General features: G+C 50.2%; 1 protein-coding gene across 7 annotated transcripts in view; it reads right to left on the bottom strand.

Annotated features, from left to right (window-relative positions):
* The window catches only part of TOX2 (TOX high mobility group box family member 2), a 133255-nt gene that overhangs the window by 87517 nt on the left and 24126 nt on the right, over window positions 1–21612 (bottom strand). The window contains exon 1 of one of the 7 annotated variants that reach the window (XM_025875658.2): window positions 18347–18472. The exons of the other annotated variants lie outside the window; for them this stretch is intronic. Coding sequence (XP_025731443.1) covers window positions 18347–18472 — 126 coding nt within the window. Of the gene's footprint in view, window positions 1–18346; window positions 18473–21612 lie in introns of those variants that run through there. 7 annotated transcript variants of the gene reach the window in all.

Below are 21612 nucleotides of genomic sequence, written 5' to 3' on the forward strand. Positions count from 1 at the left end.
TGGATGGATGGATGGATGGTTGGATGGATGGATGGATGGATGGATGGTTGGATGAGAATGAAGAGGGAGATGGATGAGAAGATGACTGGAATGGTGGGTGAGACAGACAGATGGGTGAGATGCCTGGGTTGATGCAGCGGGTTGCGTAGGTGAGTGGGATGGACAGGTGAGTGGATAACTATATCTGATATTTCCTTCTTGCTCTAGTCACACTTCCCCTGGACAATGTCATGGCTTCTTAGGGTTACAACATATCACTGACTCTCAAATGTTCATCTTCAACTAAGTTACATCCAGATTCCAATGTAGAGTTTCTCCCTGGACATCTGGTCCATGCATATCTCAAATTTCACATACCCCACACTGAACTCATGACATGCGTGGACCTGCTCTTCCTCCAGGGGTCCGCCATCATGAGAAAAGATGTCACCTACACAGGACCCAGGCAGTACCTCCAGAATGACTCAACCCCATCGCTCCTACATCTCCCAAACACCCTTTGTGCTCAGCTCCCGCTCCCCCCAATCCATCCTCTACTCTGACTGTCACTAGTGATTACTTCAGTGCTCAGATCAAAACCCTGCTGTGACACCACATCATTAGCCTTGGCATCCAGGACCCTCCATGACAACAGGCCCTGAGCCTCAGCTCCCACGGCATACATCAAGGTTGTAGGAACCTCCAGCGCCCCTGCCTTTACACACATTGTCCCATGATCAGCCTGGAGCATCTTCCTCCCCTTCTCTACCCACCGAAATCCAACTCTCCCCAGGTCCTTTGTTTATGGCTATGTGATGCACCATTGGCAGTCTTGCTTGCTTCTACAGACCTGCGTTCTTGGGCCCAAGTTTAAAGCTTCCATCCCAAATCGGCTCTGGATTCAATTCAACTTCTACATGTAGTGTGATGTCCTGGGCTACAGCATGGATTCATGAATTAGAGTACTGGTTCCACCAGTAACAGTTGTGAGTGACCTTGGATTTAACCTCTTATTGTTATTATGTGCTAAACTCTTATCCCCACATCAGCCTTGGCAACCCTTTCCATCAGGACCATGTTTCTTATGTCACTGAGGTTGTCAGCTATCCCTTCAAATCTCTCCCCTCCCCTACACTGTCGACAGTACACCCATCCTGCCCTCCTTCCCTTTTGTTTGAAAAGGTGAAATATCTCAGTCCTGAGATATTTCCCAAGGTCAACCCATTTATCTTGACCCCACCCCTCTCACATCTTCCCTTCATTCATTCTCACTCTCCATCTGGGGTCTAGGATCTAATTTAAATATGCAGAAGCAAAATGAAATCAGTCCATGCCCTTGGATATGACGTACTAAAGACCTACAACGTGCCCAGTAATGCACTCACAACCACTGGGAATTTAAAATAAATAAAATTTGTCACAAGGCACAGAAACATAAAAGCAAAGGTTACAGAGAAGGCAACTGTTGTTTACTGAACAATATCTCGAGTGTGTACTGTGTGCCCAACATCGTACTGACACAAGGCATAATGATTATGACACAGTCCCTGCCCTCAAGGAGCCCCCAGTTCTATGGAGAAGCTTCAGAGAATAAAATGTTCCTATTCTCCACATCTGAGAAAGACAGGCAGTTCTCTGGCCATAGTCCCAAGATGGAAACAAGTAACTACAAAACTTGTTCAAAGCCCGTCCCAATTGGTCAGTGACAGCTCCCCATTCACTCAAGCCTCTGAAAGTCAAGTGATCAATAACAGTCTAACTCCAATAGCCATATGTCCACCTCTGGGGCTCAGCCAGTCCTAGAACCTCCTGCTTCTGAAAGTCCCTCTACCCTAGGACTCCACGCCCCTCCCAAACCCTACAAAGCTCAGTTCATGCTTGATTTGGAGAGACCAGCTTTGCAAAGTATAGCAATGACTTTAGCATTTCAGATATCAAATAATGGCTTCTTCTTTGACAAATGTGACAATGGCAGGATAAGATTATTGCAGGGGAGTGGACACAAGGAGGAGGGCCTCTCAAGAGAGGCATCCTGAAAAGGTAACTTGGAAGCCCCATGATGGAGGACACACAGGAGGCTGGCCAGACAAAGGGCAGGGCATTCAAGGCTGCTGTGAGCTCAGGCCAGGGAGCACCTACCATATACCAGACCTCATCCCAGAGCTGTGCCTGGTCATCTCACTGGAACCCTCCCAGAAATGCCAAGGCTGCAGGACCAGCCCCATTGTAGAGACGAGCAAGGCAAGGTTCAGGGTGGCTGGAGAGCTTGCCTGAATCCACCCAGCCAGTTCTGAACTTGGCCTTGACTCCTGGTACCAAAGCAACAGTTGTTCTGTTGAATCTGCTTCCCCTTGCTCCCCCCTCCCCCACTCGCCGCCCGGGCACAGAGACACAGATCAAAGACCAAGGATGCACAGCCCCCAGCGCAGCCAGTGTCTGACACTGAGAGATGCACCTCACAGAGATCTAAAGAGGAAACAATCAAAGCAGCATACACCGCGCCTGCCTATCCCCACGTCGGGCCGTGAGAACATGCCTGCACAGATAAAACACGGCTCAAAGGCTAGAGGCAGTGAATGTGGCAACTGCGCCCTGGGCCCTGCCGAGAGTGCGGTTTTATGTGGCGGTGTCACAGACAGCAGTACACCAGGAGCAGGGGGTGATGGGGGAGGGGCAGAGAGGCGCTGCGCAGATGGACGGGCGCCAGGGACCGAGCCTCAGGCCCAAGCGCACTTAGAGAAGGATGATAGTTACAAACACCGGCTCTGAGGCCAGGCTCCCTAGGTCCACATCTCAGCCTTGCTTCTCAGGCTGTGTGACACTTTAACTAAGTTACTATTTCTCAGTTTCCTCATCTAGAAAATGGGTTTGACTACCATTTAGACTGAATAAGTTAATAAACAGAAGGTAACTTAGAACATCACCTGGTACGCAGCAAGCACTCAATAATTGTTAGCTATTACTTATATTATTATTGAATCCTTACAACAACTCCGAGAGGTTCCTCGGTCACTATAACTACCCCTCTTCCGTAGGTGAAGAAACTGAGTGGGCCTTCATGCAAACCTCTGAGGTCTTACACATGGGAAAGACCCCGATGCCTCTACCTGCCATATATAATTTGAAATAAAATTTGTAAATTAAAATCTTCATAAGAGTCCAAGTGAGAGCAGATTTTTCCCATGATGATGATCTTCATGCTTTGTTCCTAAATATCAAATACCAACTTCTCTCCAAAAAGAGCTTTTCTCTTTATTGGTGCACCTGCTTTATCATGCATAATGCACATTCTTATTCTGCCCGCTGAGAAACCTAACGCTATGACTGGCCCAGAGAGGTTAGGGGATCTGCCCAAGGCCACACAGCCACGATGTGGCAGAGCTGAGTCTGCAGTCCAGGCTGCTGGTCCCCTAAAGGCCTATACTGGCTTCCTACCCCCCACCATTTCCAAGTTTTGCAAACCAGAGCAGGTGACCTCACAACTCTGCTCCTGGGGCCTCATCGACCAGTACGGGGGAGCAATGCCTGCCCGTGGGGCTGGGAGCAGGCCTTGTGAACAAGCCCAGTGTTATGGCTACTGTAGGATCCTCCGTCCCACTGCTGACAAGAGTTGGTGTGGACGGTGCTGCCTGTTTTAGTCATAAAATACATTGAGAGGGAGTGTAAAAAGACAGAGATCACTACAGCTCCCGCAGTGGAGTGCTACCAGGCACCTGCCTCCTCTGGGAGACAGGCGTCATGATCCCCATTTTACAGATGGGGAGGCAGAACCTTCTCAACTGGCTCCAGCCATTCTCCTTCTAGACCCGTGCTGTCCGGCAGGGTGGCCATCGGCCACATTTGGCCCCTGAGCACCTGCAACAGAGCTAATCCAAATTAAGATGTGTGTTAAGTGTAAAATACACATCAGGTCTCAAAGACTCAAAACAACAAAAGGATGTAAAATGCCTTATCAATAGATTTATACTGATTACATGCCAGAGTGATAACATTTTGGATATATGAAGTTAACTAAAATATATTATTAAAATTAATTTCACCTGTTTCTTTTTAAATTTTTTTAATGTGGCTGCTAGAGAACTTAAAATTACATATGTGGCTTGCATTCTATTTCTATTGGACAGCACTGGTTGAGATGCGGTCCCAGGCGAATAGAAGAATTCTCTGTGAGAGATATGGGGAAACTGAGGCCCACAGAGGGGGACGGTGACTTGTTTGAGGCAAGAGTTTGAATCAGAGGCACAGCACTCACTGGACAAATGTTACTTGAGTTCCAGGTATTGGGATGCAGTGGAGAACAAAATGTGGAGCCACTTCCCAGCCCAGGGGGGGGCACGGAGATGATGCAGGATTCCCTGTTGACCAGGCCCCCACACAGCTGGACCCGGCACCAACCCTCCTCTCCCCACAGTGAGCTCGGATCACACAGCTCAGGTGAGCTCCCACTCCAACCCAGAGCACAACCACCTCAAAGACCCCTGGTGAGTCCCACCCAGGCCATTAGCCAGCTGCAGCTGCCAAGAGAGGCTGATAGGCAGGGCAGCCCAGTGGGCAGAGCATGGCTGCCTGGCAGGTCGGTGGCAGCTTATGTACCATCCACACTAGCGCAGATTTATGGCAAAAATTATCCTCTCTCTCAGCTCCATTTAAAGCCATTTGGAGCTCGCTCCCATCCCCGATTATAAATCTAATTGCACATTCCAAACAGACAAGCGCTCATTAAGCTTTAATTATGCACATGTTGTTTTCAACAAACATTTTCATTTGGCCGCTGTGAGGGGGAATGTTTCCAAGGGGACTGCAGACGCTGCCTGCGGCTGGAGGGAGCAGGCTGGGAAGTGGGTCAGGGTGTGGTCCAATGAGGCTGTCCAGGAGCAGAGCAGGGACCCCAGCAGATCCGGCGCAGACTTTGATGGCCTTCCACCGGGCTTCCATGGCAGGCGACGCCAGCATGTGTGTTCTCAGCTGGTCCCACCTGCACCCCTAGTGTACCCACAGTCTCATCTCAGCTGGCGCCAATGGGCCTCTCCGGGGTGGGAAGAGGGAGGGTAGGGACCTACATTCCCAGCTCCGAGCCATAAGCCCTACTCCTCCAGGAGCCGGTGTCTTCAAAGCCTCCAGCTTGTCCCTGCTGCCACCCCCGACACTGCAGTGGAACGGTCTTTCTCCAGGACAATCTTCCCTTCCCTCATCTGTTCACTCACTGATTCCACAACTATTTCCTGAGCAGAGACCTGATCTGGCAGAGAGGGGCCAGAGTGGGTCAGGAAAGACAAGGCACCTGTCTGGCTCTGCCCAGGACCCTCTCCTTCAAGTCCCATCCTTGCCACTGGGGAAGAGTCTTGGAAAGCACTTGAGAACCTGCCCCCAGCCAACCCAACTCTCTTGGTGGCCTCCTGTCCCTCACTTAGGCTCCCCTCCTGCTCTGCCTTTCCAAAAGGTCTCACACACACACATCCAGGCCTGGGCAGCTCTGCACCACCCCCTTGCGCACCCCCTTTCCCTTCCCTTTCTTTAAAGTTAACTCCCACTCCCTCCATGCTGCCCCCTCCAGGAAGCCCCTGCTGAGACTGGCTGTCCCTCCGCTTGGGGGCACCATGAAAGCATTTATTGGACCATAACGTCATACCCGCCTGCCGCATGTCTGACTCCTGAGACCAGCCTGTCCCGCTCTTTCCCCAAAGCACTATCTCCTCTGGGAGGGAAAAGGAGAGGCGCCTGTTCACCGCGTAGCCTTCAACAATACCTTCCTCACTCTGGGCCTCATTTTCCTCTTTTGTGCATGAAGAGGTTGAATGGGTGAGGCTCTCTGGGTCCTTTAGCGGTTTGGTCAGTTGTTTTTTTTTTTTTTAAGATTATTTATTTATTTTGAGAGAGAGTGAGCGGGGGGAGGGGCAGACAGAGAGAGAGAGAGAGAGAAACTCAAGCAGACTCTGTGCTGAGTGCAGAGCCCGACACAGGGCTCGATCCTACGACCCATGAGATCATGACCTGAGCCAAAACCAAGAGTTGGACACTTAACTGACCGAGCCACCCAGGCACCCCCATTTGGTCAGTTTTAAGTTTTGCTGACTGTCCCAGAATTAGCCCTCCCTCTTCCCACCAGAAGAGGGTCCTGAAATCACCAACCCCCCTTCAAACCCCCACGACCCTACAAAGCAGGGGGAGTTTGCCAAGGCAGGTCTATGGTGCGCATCCAGAGATGGGGGGATGGTGATGGTGCAGAACCCCCAAGGCTGCTCCGCAACGAGCTTCTGGAAATGCAAGCAAGTGAAATAAATGTGTTTTAAAAATGGATGTCAAGATCCATTCAGCATTTGGTGGCTTCCTGTGGTTTTAGGGCAGGGTCCTGGGAACAGGTTCTGAGAGTGAAGGTGGGAAGTTCACTGCAGGGGGCTGCACTACAGGAAAGGCGGGAGGCAGGAGGGGCAGAGGGACAAGCTGAGCTGTGATACAGTCACATCAGAGGTGGCAGCTCTGGAGCCATGTCCCAGACTAAGGCAAGGAGCCACTGCATTCCCAGGTGGGCCAGCCACGTGACCCAGACTGCCCCCCCCGGGGGGGGGCGGTGATAACCTGGGAAAGGCCCTCTCCTTCCACCAAAGGCAATACCCAGAGAGGCTCAGTGCCAGCCAACAGCAGCCAACACTCTGAATAGCTGGCAGGATGAGTGTCTCAGCTGAGGAGGGATCTGGGTGACACGACAGCATCCACTACCGCTGCAATCATTTTTTCATTTTAACTAATTGGTGCAACATGTACACCGTGCTTGCATAAAAGCCAGGCACTCCTTTTGATTTGTAAATGTTTGCTCATATAATCTTCTCAACAACCCCGAGGTAAGTGACTACTACTCAGGCCCCCATTGTACAGATGAGGAAACTGAGGTGAAGTGGCTTGCCCAAGGCCACACAGATGGTAGGAGGTAGAGTGAGGACTCAAACCCAGAAGTCCACCGGCAGGGTCGCTGCTCCAACTGGGCTACCCTGCGCCTGCGGTCTGGCCCTACTACCCTGCAGAGACGTGATCTGGCAGAGAGGGGCCACAGTGGGTCAGGAAAGACAGTTGTCCAATCCCAGCCGCCCCCCCCAGAGGCCGGGCTGCGGTCAGCGGTCTAGAGCCTCAGGTTGCTGGGACTGCCAAGTATTCGTGCTTAACAATTCTCTATCCTCCGCAGTTGGGAACACGTCCCAAAACTGATCCTTGCCAAAGACAATTAACCGAAGGCCACATGAGCAAGCGTCGGGTGGGACTGTGGCATGGGGTGGGGGGTGGGGTGAGCCAGTGCCTGAGACAATGAGCAGCAGATGATTTGGGAGATATTTTCTCCCAGCGCAACAAAACAAGCCCTCAATCATGCCACAAAGGGCTTGCATTGTTGGGAGGGAAATATGTCAACGACAGCGTTCAAACGTGGGACAGTTAAAAAAAAAAAAAAAAAGGAAGAAAAGAAAAAAAATCTTTTGAAACAGTAATTTGACCTAGAAAGGTTTTCTAGGTCACCTGAACTTGGCATTTAGGCATCTAACCCCAAAACCTAACACAAAGTACCAAGTTCACTTCCTTCTGTCAGTGCCAGATAACACAGGAAATAATATTTGTAAACACTGCTGCTGTATTTTTAAGTGTTGTCTTAAAACCAGCCTTTGGACTTGGGAGCTCAGCGCAGCTCTGGAAGCCCGCAGACCTGGACTTGCTCACGCCCAGTGTGGCCCGGTGGCCAAGGCAAGATCCTCGCCTGTGGGATCCTGGGACTCCTCCCCTGGAAAACGGGAATGGAACCCCCGGGGGGGGGGGCGTTGGGCATGCCACCTCCCTGCGTGAGGTGGATTCCCACCCTCCACACCTCTGTTCTTGATAATCGAACCCCTATGCCCCAAGTCTGGGCTCTCCCTGAGGACTCTGCAGCACAGGGGCCAGGAGTGCAATGGAGGAACCTTGGTCCTAACAAAACTTTTCTCCCCAGAACACAGAGAGAGAACAGCTTGCACTCTGAGGCTCAGCACAGGCCAGTGAGTTCTACCTCATCCTTGCTTTAAAGCCACCCAGGGTAAGAGAAATCAGGGGCTCAGAGATCTTCTCATTACCCCATGGAGGACACTGAGGCCCAGGCTGGGGGATGACCCACAATTATTGGCAACAGCACAGTGAGGGTTACGACCACCACACTGCTGGGCCTCCAAAAGAAGCCAGAGTTAGCCCACTTGCCATCAAAGCCGGAGGTCACAGGGAGCATCCCGTCTTCCCCAATCTCTAACCCAAGTACCTACGATGTACACAGCCACGTGCTGGGGACTGGACACAGAAGTGACCTCCGGGGAAGCTTGAGGTCCAGAGGGAATACAGACACCAGCACTTGATGACACTGGGGATGACAAGGCGCTAGGGGGAGATAAGCCAGGTGAGAACAGTTGATGCACACCTGTTAGGTAGAGGGACCAGAGTGAGCAGAGGGTAAAAAAAAACCCTGGGTGTGTGTGCACAGTGGTGGAGGGGGTTGTCTACAAACCACTGAGGGGGGCTGCAGTGCAGAGTGGACAGGAGGAATCAACATTCACTGAAAAAAAATGGGGAGAGTTTGCTTCAATATTCTTAAAAGAAGAGTAATGGAGGGGTGCCTCGTTTGGCCAGAAACTAAAACTTTCTGTGCGGCCAACATCTGAAGGAGTGTGATAGTGATGTCAAAGAAGAACTTAAAATCAGTGCAACGGAAGAGAAAGTGCAGAATTAGACCCGACTCTGTATGAAAACGTATGGTGAAGGAGGTCACTTAACGATATGCTGGGTACCACGTGACATGCTTTACATAGAGTATTTCACTCGAGCTTATGAGGGAGATATTATCCCACTTTACGGAGGAGAAAATGCATGGCACAATTTAAGCAACTGCTCAAAGGTCACACAGCTAGAAAGTGGCAAAGCCAGAATCTTCACTCTGCCAAGGTTCACCTTCATAACAACTATTCTATTTTGTCTCTCCTTTTGGAAACAAAGAGACAAAGACCAATTATTAAACAACAACAACAACAACAACAACAGAATGGGGATGACAGGGTTATCCTGTTCCTATTTAGGACCACTTAACTAGATATCCACTGCAAGCCACCCACCAAAATGTACTCTAAACAGATTAAAGAGTTAAGTGTAAAAAGTCACGTTATAGGGAAATATCAGAAAACAGAACAGAATGTTTATCAGATCCATGGCAGCAGGGTAACTTCCTCAGCCCTTGAAGCAATCACAGAGGAAGGGAGATTGACAGATTCAAATATATATGCATTAATATCTTCTGTAGAACGAAGCATAATAAAACCAAAATGAAAAGGACATCAGACTAAGAAAATATCAGCACCAACTATGAGACAGTTAATATATACAATGTAGAAACACTTCAGTCAAATTAAAGAGACAGAAAGATGCTGATAGACAAAAGAACACAGGACACAAACAGGAAAGTCAGGCAAGAGGTAATCTACCAAGAAACAAATATATAGGGAAAATGTATACTCAGTTGGATGACAGGGGAGAAATGTACATGAAACACACCTACTGTAATGAAAGGGATATTTCACACCACTGCTGACAAGGAAAACAGTTTCCAGCCTCCCGGAAAGCAACATGGCAGCCACTCCCAAGGCAGACAGCCAGCTGGGAGCAGGGTAGATGAAAACCCAAGACCCCCGTCTCCTGCCTCAGGAGTCACCCCCTCACCATACCTGCCCATTGTCTCGAGTACACCTACTCTTGCTTAAAGTGGTCTTCTGTTCTGAGTGCTGGAGATGGTACCAGCAATGGGTGGGACACAGTCTTTGTCCTCCTGGGCTTGTACTGTAGTGAGGGGCACAGGACCAGGAATTGTAATGTGGGTGATGAGTGTGTACTGGGTGGGAGCCAGAGTTCATCGGAGCCTAGGGAAGGGCCATGTAAAAAGACTTCACAGAGGAGATGGCTTCTCTCTGCCCAGGATTAGCATAATTGGCCAGGTGATGAGAGAAGGCACCTGATGGAAGGGAGAAAGCATAGGAACAACCCTCGCCAAGGCTGGGGGGCTGGAGAAGGGGCCCAGGCACCTAGCAGGGAGACAGTGAGAGCTGAAATGCAAGCTGAAATGTCATGATGGGGCTTTCAGGGCTATACTAGGCAGCTGAAGCCTGCGACGGAAGCTGCATTTTAGAAAGCTGGCCTCTGGCTTCGGGACAGAGAATGGGTTGGAAAAGGTAAGACTGAAGCCTGTCCAGGAAGCCAGGCAGAAGGTGCTGTGATGATCGGCGGGGTGGGGACCAGGAAGCAGGACCCTGAGCAGAGCCTGGGCAGAGAAGAAACATTTGATGGAGCAATAGTAAGTAAACCAGTGTGGCAGTGATTCAAAAAGAGACATTTATGTTGATGGCTAGAAAGGGAAGCGGGCTTGGAGCCAGAATAAAACCACGGCAGTCCCCAGTGTGTTTCCCAAAGTACAGAACCAAGAGTCTCAGAGATGAATGAAAACTGCCAAGAGCAAGGGATCACCCAGGAGTTAGAAAGGGGGTGACTCACGCAGGTCGCAAACCCTAATTTCCTCTCCTTGGTCACACACTTCCTTCTGATTTCTTTTTCTGATGATTCATAAGAAAAAAATTTCCCCTTTTAAATTCAAACCAGAAATGCTTGAGCACCTGAGTTCACCCTGCCCAAGCTATAACCTCTGCCCCTGAGCAAACAAACCCCAACTTAACCCCAAGCAGCTAAAAAGACACTGGCTGCCAAGAAACCGAGAGGAAACAAGAGGTTTCTGGTGCTGTGACAGCTGTCAGAAGCCCCCCAACCCTCCCGTGCCCCAAGAGGGTCCTCAGTGCCAGCTCACACACATAGGTTCAAGCCCCTTAGCCAGAACTCATGGGATTTCAGAATTCGGAATTTGTTTGGATTTCTGAAGAGGAAGAGATAATCCCACCAATTACATAGTACCTTCAGTAGGGGTCCGGAGCCACATGTGCAGTAAAACACATTCATATTTCTGCAGTGAATCCTGTGACTATGCATACAAGCCAAACTGTGGAAAGAGCCAAGATGTCCATCGGCAGATGAATGGATAAAGAAGAAGTGGTATATATACACAATGGAATATTATGCAGCCATCAGAAGGAATGAGATCTTGCCATTTGCAACGACGTGGATGGAACTGGAGGGTGTTATGCTGAGTGAAATAAGTCAATCAGAGAAAGACATGTATCATATGACCTCACTGATATGAAGAATTCTTAATCTCAGGAAACAAACTGAGGGGTGCTGGAGTGGTGGGGGGTGGGAGGGATGGGATGGCTGGGTGATAGACATTGGGGAGGGTATGTGCTATGGTGAGCGCTGTGAATTGTGCAAGACTGTTGAATCACAGATCTGTACTTCTGAAACAAATAATGCAATATATGTTAAGAAAAAAAAAAGAAGAAGATAGCAGGAGGGGAAGAATGAAGGGGGGGAAATCAGAGGGGAAGACGAACCATGAGAGACGATGGACTCTGAAAAACAAACTGAGGGTTCTAGAGGGGAGGGGGGTGAGGGGATGGGTTAGCCTGGTGATGGGTATTAAAGAGGGCACGTTCGGGCGCCTGGGTGGCTCAGTTGGTTAAGCGACTGCCTTCGGCTCAGGTCATGATCCTAGAGTCCTGGGATCGAGTCCCACATCGGGCTCCCTGCTCAGCGGGGAGTCTGCTTCTCCCTCTGACCCTCTTCCCTCTCATGCTCTCTATCTCTCATTCTCTCTCTCAAATAAATAAATAAAATCTTTAAAAAAAAAAAAGAGGGCACGTTCTGCGTAGAGCACTGGGTGTTATGCACAAACAAAGAATCATGGAACACTACATCAAAAACTAATGATGTAATGTATGGTGATTAACATAACAATAGGACGCCTGCGTGGCTCTGATGTTAAGCGTCTGCCTTCGGCTCAAGTCATGATTTCAGGGTCCTGGGATGGAGTCCCACATTGGGCTCCCTGCTCTTTGGGAGCCTGCTTCTCCCTCTGCTTCTCTCTCTCTCTCTCTCCCTCTGTCTCTCATGAATAAATAAATAAAATCTTTAAAAAAAATAAAAAAATAACATAACAATAAAAAAATTTAAAGAAAAAAATCCAAAAAAATAAAAAATAAAAATAAATAAAAATAAAAATTAGGAAGAGCTTCATGTCAGTTCAGATGGGGTTCTGGGGCCAAATGAGTTTGCAGCATATTTACAGACCAATATTTGGTGGCGGAGCTTTTTGGATTTCAGATAAGGAAGTTTAGAGCTGAATCAAGCATGGGGCACACAGGTGCTAGGCCCTTGTTGAGAGACGATCCCTCCACGTGCCCATTTTATAGATGAACAAAGCGAGGCTCAGAAAGGTAAAGGAAACTGCTCAAGGTCTCACAGCTATTAGGTGGCTGAGCTGAGATTCGAGCCCAGACTTGACATCTTTCCATGTGTATTCATGGATTCTCCAGGTGGCTGAAATGCCAGGCAGAGCATTTAGCATTACGGGGAATGTGGGCAGCACTGGGAGTGGGGTCAAGATCAGGTGCAACAGGAATTGAACTGCTCCTCCTCGGTGGGGGAAGGCACGTTTGTCTCCTCACACAAGTCTGGGGCATGCAGCCAACCAGGCCACACAGGCCCAGAGCTCCCCGCATCCTCCACAGACACAGCCCCTGCCCCCAAGACCTCAGAGCCCACTGGGGGAGGCAGGCAACAAACACACAAACACACAAACATGGCTACAATCGTGATAAATGCTGCAAAGCAAACAAGGGAACTACAGAGAGAGAAGATGGAAAGACTTGAAAAGATCTCTCTCTAGGGTTAAACTGGGGGAGCCCTGCAGGAGGAGAAGGAGCCTGCCACACAAGAAGCCCTGTGGGCAGAGGCATTAAGTGCAAAGTCCCTGGGGTCAGCAAGCAGAAAGCTGTCAATGTCACACAGGGGAGAAATAATGTGGCTAGAGCTCAGGGGAGGGACAAGGTTGAGATCAGAGTGGGCGGCAGGGGCCTAAGCAGGTGAAATCCTGGGGCCATAGCAGGGATTTGGATTTTATCCCAAATGGGAAGCCCTTGGGAGAAGTTCTTACAAAGGAGTAACATGCTCTGATTTACATTTTAAAAGATGACTCAGGCTGCCATAGGGAGAGGATGGCCTCCGTGAGGCTCCTTCCCATGAGTCTGTTTCCTCATCTACATCATGGGTTCGTGAGAAACCTCATAAAAAGCACAGCCAAAGATGTCTGGCATACAGCTGACCTAGAGCAAAGACTGGATTTTCCCACCTGATCACAAACCAGGAGAACCCAGTCCTAAATCATCCATAAATCACTCCCCTGATTAAAATCCTTCAGAGGCTCCCACCTCTTTCCCTGGGTTCTGTGGTCCCGCTTGACCTGATTCCTGCCACTTTCTCCAGCCCCATCCCGCATCATCTCCCACCGGACCTCTCTCGAGCTGCCAGCTGAACCACCCCTGGGACGCGCCAACGTCCTTTCCCTAAAGCACGAGGCCTCCCCCACACTGGCCCTGCTGTCAGCTCCCCCTTCCTTCCTATGAACGTTCGATGAGCACCTACTCCACGCCGGCTCTGTCTTGACCATGGAGAGGCTCAAAAAGCAGCTGAGGACATCTGTGCGAGCACATGTGTGAGTGTGAGTGTGCACGTAAAACAAGAATCCAAACACATCCAGCCTGGCCCTCTTCTGATTGCTGGGCTGGATTGCCGTGAAGACAGAAAACAAACATTCAACAGAGCAAACAAGTCACTTATTTAGTATGTGAGAAGGTTCTAAGAATTATGGAAAGAAGAAAAAGGTGAGCGGATGAGATGAACCAGGAATAGCGGGACGGAGGGCATGCGGGTTTAAACAGGGTGGTCAGAGGCGGGCCTCCCTGAGAAAGGGACAGTTGGGCAAACTGGAAGAAGGGAAGAGACTAAGCCAGACAAGTATGGGGGTGGGGGGGTGGAGACAGCCCGTGCAAAGGCCCGGGGGTGGGGCAGCAGAGGATGGAGTGTACCCCACAGATGGCACTGAGATTACTCCTCCCCAGAGAGAGGAAGCCATCACTTTTTCCGCGGCCTTATCTGATGGCTGCGGTCAGAGGAGCAAGTAAGGGCAGGCGTGAGGGCTGCAACAGCTCAACACATCCGAGGGGCCTCAGTGGGGCCCCAGAGCAGCTGACATCCGCTCGGCCTGCGGCTTCTTCCTGTGGCTTCTGCAACGCAGGTTGCCCCAGTGGGGGCTATTTTTGCTCCTGTTTGGGGTTCTGTGCAGGGCTCCTCTGTGCCTGGTACTGGGGGCTGCTGGGCCTGGCCCCTCTTTGGGTTTGCTCTGCTCAGCCATCTAAATGTTCCAAGTGTCTTTGGGGATATTTACTGTCCAGCAGGTGGGAAAGAAGAGGAAATCTGTTATACATGTCCTTGTGTCCGTCCTCATGACCCTCCAAGATCAGAGAGGTTAGATGGTTTATCCAGGGTAAAACAGCCAAATCAAACCACAGGCTGAGGATTCTGAGGTCTGAAGGCCCCTAATCTGCAAGGAGTCATTTGCCTTTGCACCTAAATTAATGTTTCCCAAGCAGCTGCTCTGTGCTATATGTCCTTCCAGAGGGCATGAGGATAAAGGTGCATCATACCCGGTGTCAGTCCCCCCAGAGCATCACAGCACTGATGGGGAAGATTACGATGGGGTGGATGCAGGGATGGGTCCCTGGCCCAGACTGTTGGGGGGGGTGGGAGGAGTGAGCAATCAGAGCAGGCCTCCGAAAAGCAATGATGCTACAACTCTGTCTGCAAGAATGAGCAGGAGTTCAAGGGGTAAAGGAAACATTCTGGACAAAAAGGTCTGCATGTATAAAATCCAGAAGCACCACAGCTTGGTTAGTCCGGGAGGGGGCTTCAGAAAGCTGCCCAGCAAGTGATGATTCTGCCTGGGAGGGAGGAGGCAGAAGCTAGCTTGCTGACTGCAAAAAATGAGATCAGACAGGTGCCCCAGCCCCCCAAGTGGCCACATTAAGGTATCAGAACAGATCCAAGAGGTTCCAAGCAACCATCCAACAAAAGGCTTTCAGCAGGGGAGTGGTTCACAGAGATCCTGCCAGCTGTGTGAGGAGAGCAAACTCCACAAGGAAGGTGGAGTCAGGAAGGCCCAAGCGGAGGCTCCCGTATCACCCAGACAATCAGCCAGGTAATAGTGAAGTGGGGAGGTGGAGTTGTACCCCGCGGGGGCAGCCACCCAGGAGTGAGGCAGAGAGAAAGGCCAGGGATGATGTAAGCCAAGGAGTAGACAGCACAGTGTTTACCAAGATGGGCGTGTGTGGGGGTGGGGGCGGATGAATCAAGACAGGGACCATTTAGAGTCACCGTCTCCTTCAGATGAACCCTCTGGGGCAAAGGTGTGCAAACCAAAGCAGCTTCTCTATACCGTCCCCCCATTCATAAGAGGTGGCTGCTCCCACGGCCTCAACTGCTCCGCACAGCAAGTAAGACCCAGGGAAAGTGAGTACGTGGCCTGAAGTCCCAGCCAAAAATCAAGAGAGGGAAGCCTGCAAATCTAGGCCCAACTGATTTCTGTATCAATGCCCGTTTCGACAGATACCCAAAGCAGAGGGCCCCCACGCCCTCCCTGGAAAATGGCACCCCAGGGTCTGGGAGAAGCTGGAGAACTCACTTCCCATCTACGGTATTTCAGGGCTTCATTTGTGATCCACTCATGTGAACACTTGCCAGGCCCCCTGGCTGGACAGAGATGGTGATCCTGGACAGCCCTCGGGCCCCCCTGAGGCAATCACAGCGGGTGCCGCAGAGGGAGCCCCAGCTATGCTCGAGCTGCCTCCTCGGGAAACCTCGCATCCCTGCCTCTGCTCCCAATTTCGTTCATTACTGGTTTGTGCATACAGGAGGCAGCAGGAGGGAGAGAGTCATCATGGGTGCCACTAATCACAGAAAGGAAATTAATTTCAAACATGAAGCTCATCCTCCATTGGAGGTTCCACATACAGCCCTGATTTCCAACATGGAATAGAAGAGTAGGAGTTGGGAGGACAAGCCTGAACTATTTTTCTAAGGGAATCAGAGACCAAAAGAAGGCAAAGAAACTCACCCAGGATCGCAAAACAATTGCATAGAAGAATATAAACATATAACTCTGGCTTCCCACTCCCTGGGCACCTTCATCCTCTCCATAAATATTCATTAGGTGTCTGCTGTGTGTCAGACTCCATGAGCCAGCAGATACCCTGGGCCCCAGTCAAAGGCTCCCAGGGTCCTCCCCCAAGAGAGGAGAGTATTTTTATTCACTGAGCGCCAACACAGTGCTTTATATATCTAGCCCCATTTAATTCTAATAATCTGCCATTTTATAGGTAAGGAAACTGGCTCAGACAGGTAAAGTGACCTGCCAGAAACCACACAGCAAACACAAAGCAGAGCCAGGACTCAAAGTCAAGTCTTAAACCTGGGTTCAGCTCCTGTTCTCCAAGTCCAGGGGGGGATTCAGGGGTGGTGATACTCCAGCCACACCCTCCCTTCTAAGACCACTCCCACCGCCCTTCCAAAGCCTTTCTCCGACCCTGGGCTCTCAGCTAGCACTGGCCTACTGGCTGGCTGTTGTGCCGAGACCCCACCAATACAAGGCTAGTATTCAGAAAGCTGTTCAGGAAGCGTTAAAAATAAGAGTCAGTTCTGTTTCAAGACAGCCAATAAGTCCCTGTAATTAACTCCTCTCCCAGTCAAGAGCCCGTGAATGTAACCAGAGACATAGAGAAATTGGTCCCAGACAGGGCTATGTAGCAGAATGTGGCTCTGAATCCAAGCTCCCTAAGAAGGGAACCAGAACACAGAGCCTCTAGCTGTAAGCACAAGGGGGAAGAGTTCCTCAGGTCTTATGCCCATATGGGCACGTCTGCACGCACGCGCGCGCGCACACACACACACACACACACACAGTGTTAGCCATGAAGTTCTCCTGAGCAGGGCTAAGGGTTTGGAGCATTTGTTCATTCACTCACTCAACATTTATGGAGGTCCTACCACATACAAGGCAAAGGACTATAGGCAGTGTGTGTGTGCATGCACACACACAATCATCACAATACAGGGAAGGAAGTATCAGTGTCCCCATTTTATGGATAAGGAGACTGAGACTTGCAAACTCAAGAAACTTGCCCTACGTCACAGATTCTATTTGTGGCAGAGTTAAGATCTGAAATCAGTACCTAGCCCAGACTCTGGTACACAGGAGGCACGCCATGGCCATTTCCTCAGTGGCTGGCTGGCTCCAAAGCCTCCCCCAGCAGACTGAGGGCCTGTGACCTCTTGCCTTTGATTCAGCATGCAGAAACTGGAGATCATGCAGGGGGCACAGAAGCTTCTGTTTCTTGGTCTCTCTCAGTTCACCTGGGACATTCCAAGCAAGGGAAAGCACGCATTTGAGGGCGGTTTCCGTTTCTGGGACACACGTGCACAAAGCCAGTTTTTCAACAATGACCTTGATGAATCAGAGCACCAGGAGAGGTCAGGTCTCCTGCTCATCGGGGTGCAGCCCTGTCACCTGCAACCAGCCCCACCCCCAACTCAGCCAACTCCCTCCACAAAGACCATCTCCCCAGCAACAGCTAGAAAATGCCATCAGTGTTAGGTTTCTGCATTCAGAATCTGTCACCTGTTATGTGTGTATGTGTTTGCCCTTAAGTCTGTGACAATGTTCTCCCTCATCTTTGGCTGTCCTTGCTATTCCAACAGGATGGCAACTGGCAATCCCAACTGGTTATTTTTCCATATTCTTAATGGACAAAAGGAAAAGGTGGTACTTGCAAATTTGGAGAGGAAGTTTTATTTATTCCACAAACTCAAAAATCCAGTGGAAGGAGGCAGCTCAAACTTTGTTCCTAGTGACAGCCCCAGCTACTCCTCATCCCTCCTGCCTTGAAAAGCCCTCCCCACTCCTCACCCTAGGTATCTTCTGGGCTCCTACCATACCATGTGCTAGCCCCATCCTTGTTTCTGGTCTGAGTTGGCCAGACCCCCACCCACACCTGGCCAGGCCCACTGCAGGGGGTGCTGAATGGATAAATGAATGAATGAATGAACAAATGCTTCCGGAGCACACTGGGCACCTATGATGCTCAGGGCGCCAAGACCTGCCCCTCCAGGGACCAATCCCAGCCACTTTCAGAATTCCTTTTCAAGAAAGGGCTGCCAACTGCCGGTCTCCTGGACCCTCCAGAGCATTTTCATTCCACAAGGAGACAAGCACCAGTCCAGGTCCTGGCCTGCACCGCCCCCCCCGCCACGAGGCACCGTCTGTCTTCGTCCCGCAGCGACGGCCTGACCACCTCCACCGCAGGAGGTGGCGGTACCACCCGCTGCTTACCTTCTGCTGAAACACACCTGCAATGCACCAGCGTCTTGCAAGTAGAAGGAGCCCGAGTCTCATTCCACAGAAGCCCTGGCAGCGAGAGAACGCGCCCGCGACAGCCTCTGTGCGATTCTGCTGCATAATCAGCACAGAAAGAGAAAAAAATGCCAGAAATAGCAAGCTTTATAAGCCCTCCTGACAAGTCTTGGTCCTCTATTGGCTGGAGGCCCGGCACCCCCGCCCCCCATCCCATTCCTATAAGGTGAAATGGAAAAACCTGTTATTTAACCTCTTTCATCAAAATCTATCTCCCATCCCAATCTGGGGCCTGAGTGTTCGGAGCTCCTGGCATCGGTCTCCACACCAGGTCTCGGGGAGCGAAAGGGGAGGCAGCCTTCCCCACTCAAGCACACTGCCTCAGGAGCAGGTATTGAGCTGGAAAGGCTTCTGGAAGGCAGGGGGGCAGCACCTGTCAACATGTGAGAGTTGCATGCCATTTCATTTGGCAATCAGACTTCTTAGCATCCGTCCTGCAGACATCCCCGTTCTGGTGTGCACGGTGCATGCCCACAGATGTTGCTCATTACAGACAAGAACGAGGGGCATGCTCAATGTCTAAAACCACGGTCGGGGTGAATGGATTAAAATATATACATTCTGTGTAAGATGACGGAATGAGAAAGGTCTGCAGGTGCTGCCTTGGGACTGGTTGGGAGAAAAAGTCAAGGACATGATCCCCATTTTTATAAAAACAATAACTCTGTGTGTGTGTCTGTGTGTGTTTGGATATGCCCTGTCAAAGATGCCAAACTGTGAACAGTGGTCACCCTGCGGAGTAGGAGAAGGGGGTATTTTCATTTGCCACTTTTCTCTTTTTTGTCTTGTTTTTCTTTTTCTTTTTTTCTCTTCCACAAGCAAGTATGACATTTGTAATTTAAAAAAAACAGAAGAGCCTCCCTGGTTCCTTCCCACTCCTCTGACACCAGCAGACTAAGGGCCAAGGCCACCCACCCCAAGGCTGGATCAGGTTGGGACAGGGCTGGCTGGAGGCACTATGGATCCCCCTGCAGGCGCATTAGCTTTCACACAGGTGCAGTTAACTTAGGGCTCCATGAAGAATGTGGACTCTGGAATAAGACAGAACTGGGTTCAAATCCTAGCTGTGCCTGCTGGAATGGTTAGCCTCCCTGAACCTTAGTTTCTTCATCTGTAAATCGGGATGGCAGTACCTATTAAGTGCCACGTACCATGCTGGGCACTGCTAAACCAATTTTAATTTTTGGACATTTCAGAAATACCAGAGACTGCTGAGGAAGGCTCACAGAGAGGAAGACATCCAGGACTCAGTGAGAGGAGTTCTGAGAATCATCCCATTATTGAACATTTATAGCAATAATAAACTAAGTGACAAGAAGGACCTGGGTAACGGTGACATAGGGGACCGATGCCCAGATTTCTGCATGAGGAGGGGGCAGGGGGATCAGAAAGGGCTCCAGAGAGGAAGAGCCTTGCATCTGTGCCTCTGCACCTTTCCCATGCTGTTCCCTCTGTCTGGATCATGCTTGCCCAGACCCTCACACAACTGACTTCACATCCTGCTTGGAGATCTCCTTCCTCCCCAGCGAGGGCTCCTTTGAATCACCCACACTGAATTACTCTCTTCATAGCACACCCCTCCAGCCAATGGTTTCTGCTTATTTGTTTCGATGGCTTCCATTTCTGTTTATTGTTCATCTTCCCCAATAGGCTGTGAGCTCCGTGATGACCAGGACCCTCTAGAGCCTTGCTCATCTCTGGGTCTTGGTTCCTAGCAGTGGGCCTGACACACAGCAGATGCCCAACAAATAGAAAGTACACACAATCTGTAGATCAAAGGCCCAGATCCCAGCACATGGAGCTTGTGTGAAAGAAGGGAAAATATAGATTCTGTACTATGACAGAAAGATGGAAATTTCAGACATATTGAAGATGTGAAAACACACACACACAAAGCTGGGAGGGTGCTAGAAAAGCCCATCCATGAATGCTTCTATAGGCTTAAGATGGGAAAGGACTTTCTAGGCCCAAATTCATTTGCACACAGACATTTATTTCTTCATTGCAACATTATTTATAAGAAAATGGAAACAAGAATAAAATCCATTGAGGGGTGCCTGGGTTGCTCAGTCAGGTGAGCATCCGACTCTTGGTTTCAGCTCAGGTCAGGATCTTGGTCAAGCCCCGTGTCAGGTTCCATGCTCAGTGTGGAGTCGGCTTGTCCCTCTCCCTCCTCCACTGCCCCCTTCTCACTCTCTCTCTCTCTCTCTCTCTCTCTCTCTCTCTCAAATAAATAAATAAAAATCTATAAATGTCATGCTGTTGCTGTTTGAAAAAACAGTAAAATCCCTTGATAGGGAATTGGTTAAATAAATCACAACTCTCTGTACAATGGAATACTATGCAGCCATGACAAATGATCTGCATTCTCTGATATGGAAAGAAGCCCATATTGCTTGTTGGATGTTGAACTTTCTAATTGGAAATGAGAGGCTCCAATAAGCAAAAGGTGTAACTGATTGTTACAGAGAAAGTGTGAAGCTAAAAGCCTTCAATTATCATTTATTAATTCATTCACTCAACAGCATTCTCTGTTCCCTGTGCCTCGTCCTTACTCTATGTAGGGCAGGGTTCCAGACAGAAGGGCTGTGTGTGATCAGGACACTGTCCTTGTCCTCAAAGACAGCTCAGCTCAAATATGTAGGTGAGAAACTAGTACATAAGGGAGACAGGGCTCATGGCTAAGGGCCGCAGGGTCATCAGCTGAGGGGGGCTTCCCAGAAAAGCTGTCGTCCGAGCTGGGGATGGAAGGAGGGGCACTGTTGGGTATACAGAAGGGAGGAAGCATGTTGAGAGGCAGAGGTGGGGCAACACCGGGCAGGTGCAGAAAGTCCCTGCATTCTCCATCAAACACTGAACTCCACCATGGGTGGGAAAGGGGATCCGAGAGCTGAGCCTGGGTCCAGAAGATTCTGGACTTGATTCTGCCACTCATGAGCTAGAAAGAGGAATTCTGGGATTGTGACGATGCTGTCCCCTGGTGTGTGTGGTCACAGAACAGCTTCCCGACCTTGACTCACTCACCCTCAGAGTGCCTGCCCCATTAAACATTGATCTTGGTCATGAGATCAAGCCCTGGTGCCCAGTGCAGGGTGGAGGGGGTCCCAGCTCTACAAACCCTCTGCTTAGTCAACTCCTTCTAGGGTAGAGCCGGGGAGGGACTGCTGCACCTTGACGGAACTCAG

This window comes from Callorhinus ursinus, unplaced genomic scaffold (assembly GCF_003265705.2).
Source record: "Callorhinus ursinus isolate GAN/ISIS: 27379988/994484 unplaced genomic scaffold, GSC_fseal_2.0 scaffold38, whole genome shotgun sequence".
Classification (NCBI taxonomy): Eukaryota; Metazoa; Chordata; class Mammalia; order Carnivora; family Otariidae; genus Callorhinus; species Callorhinus ursinus.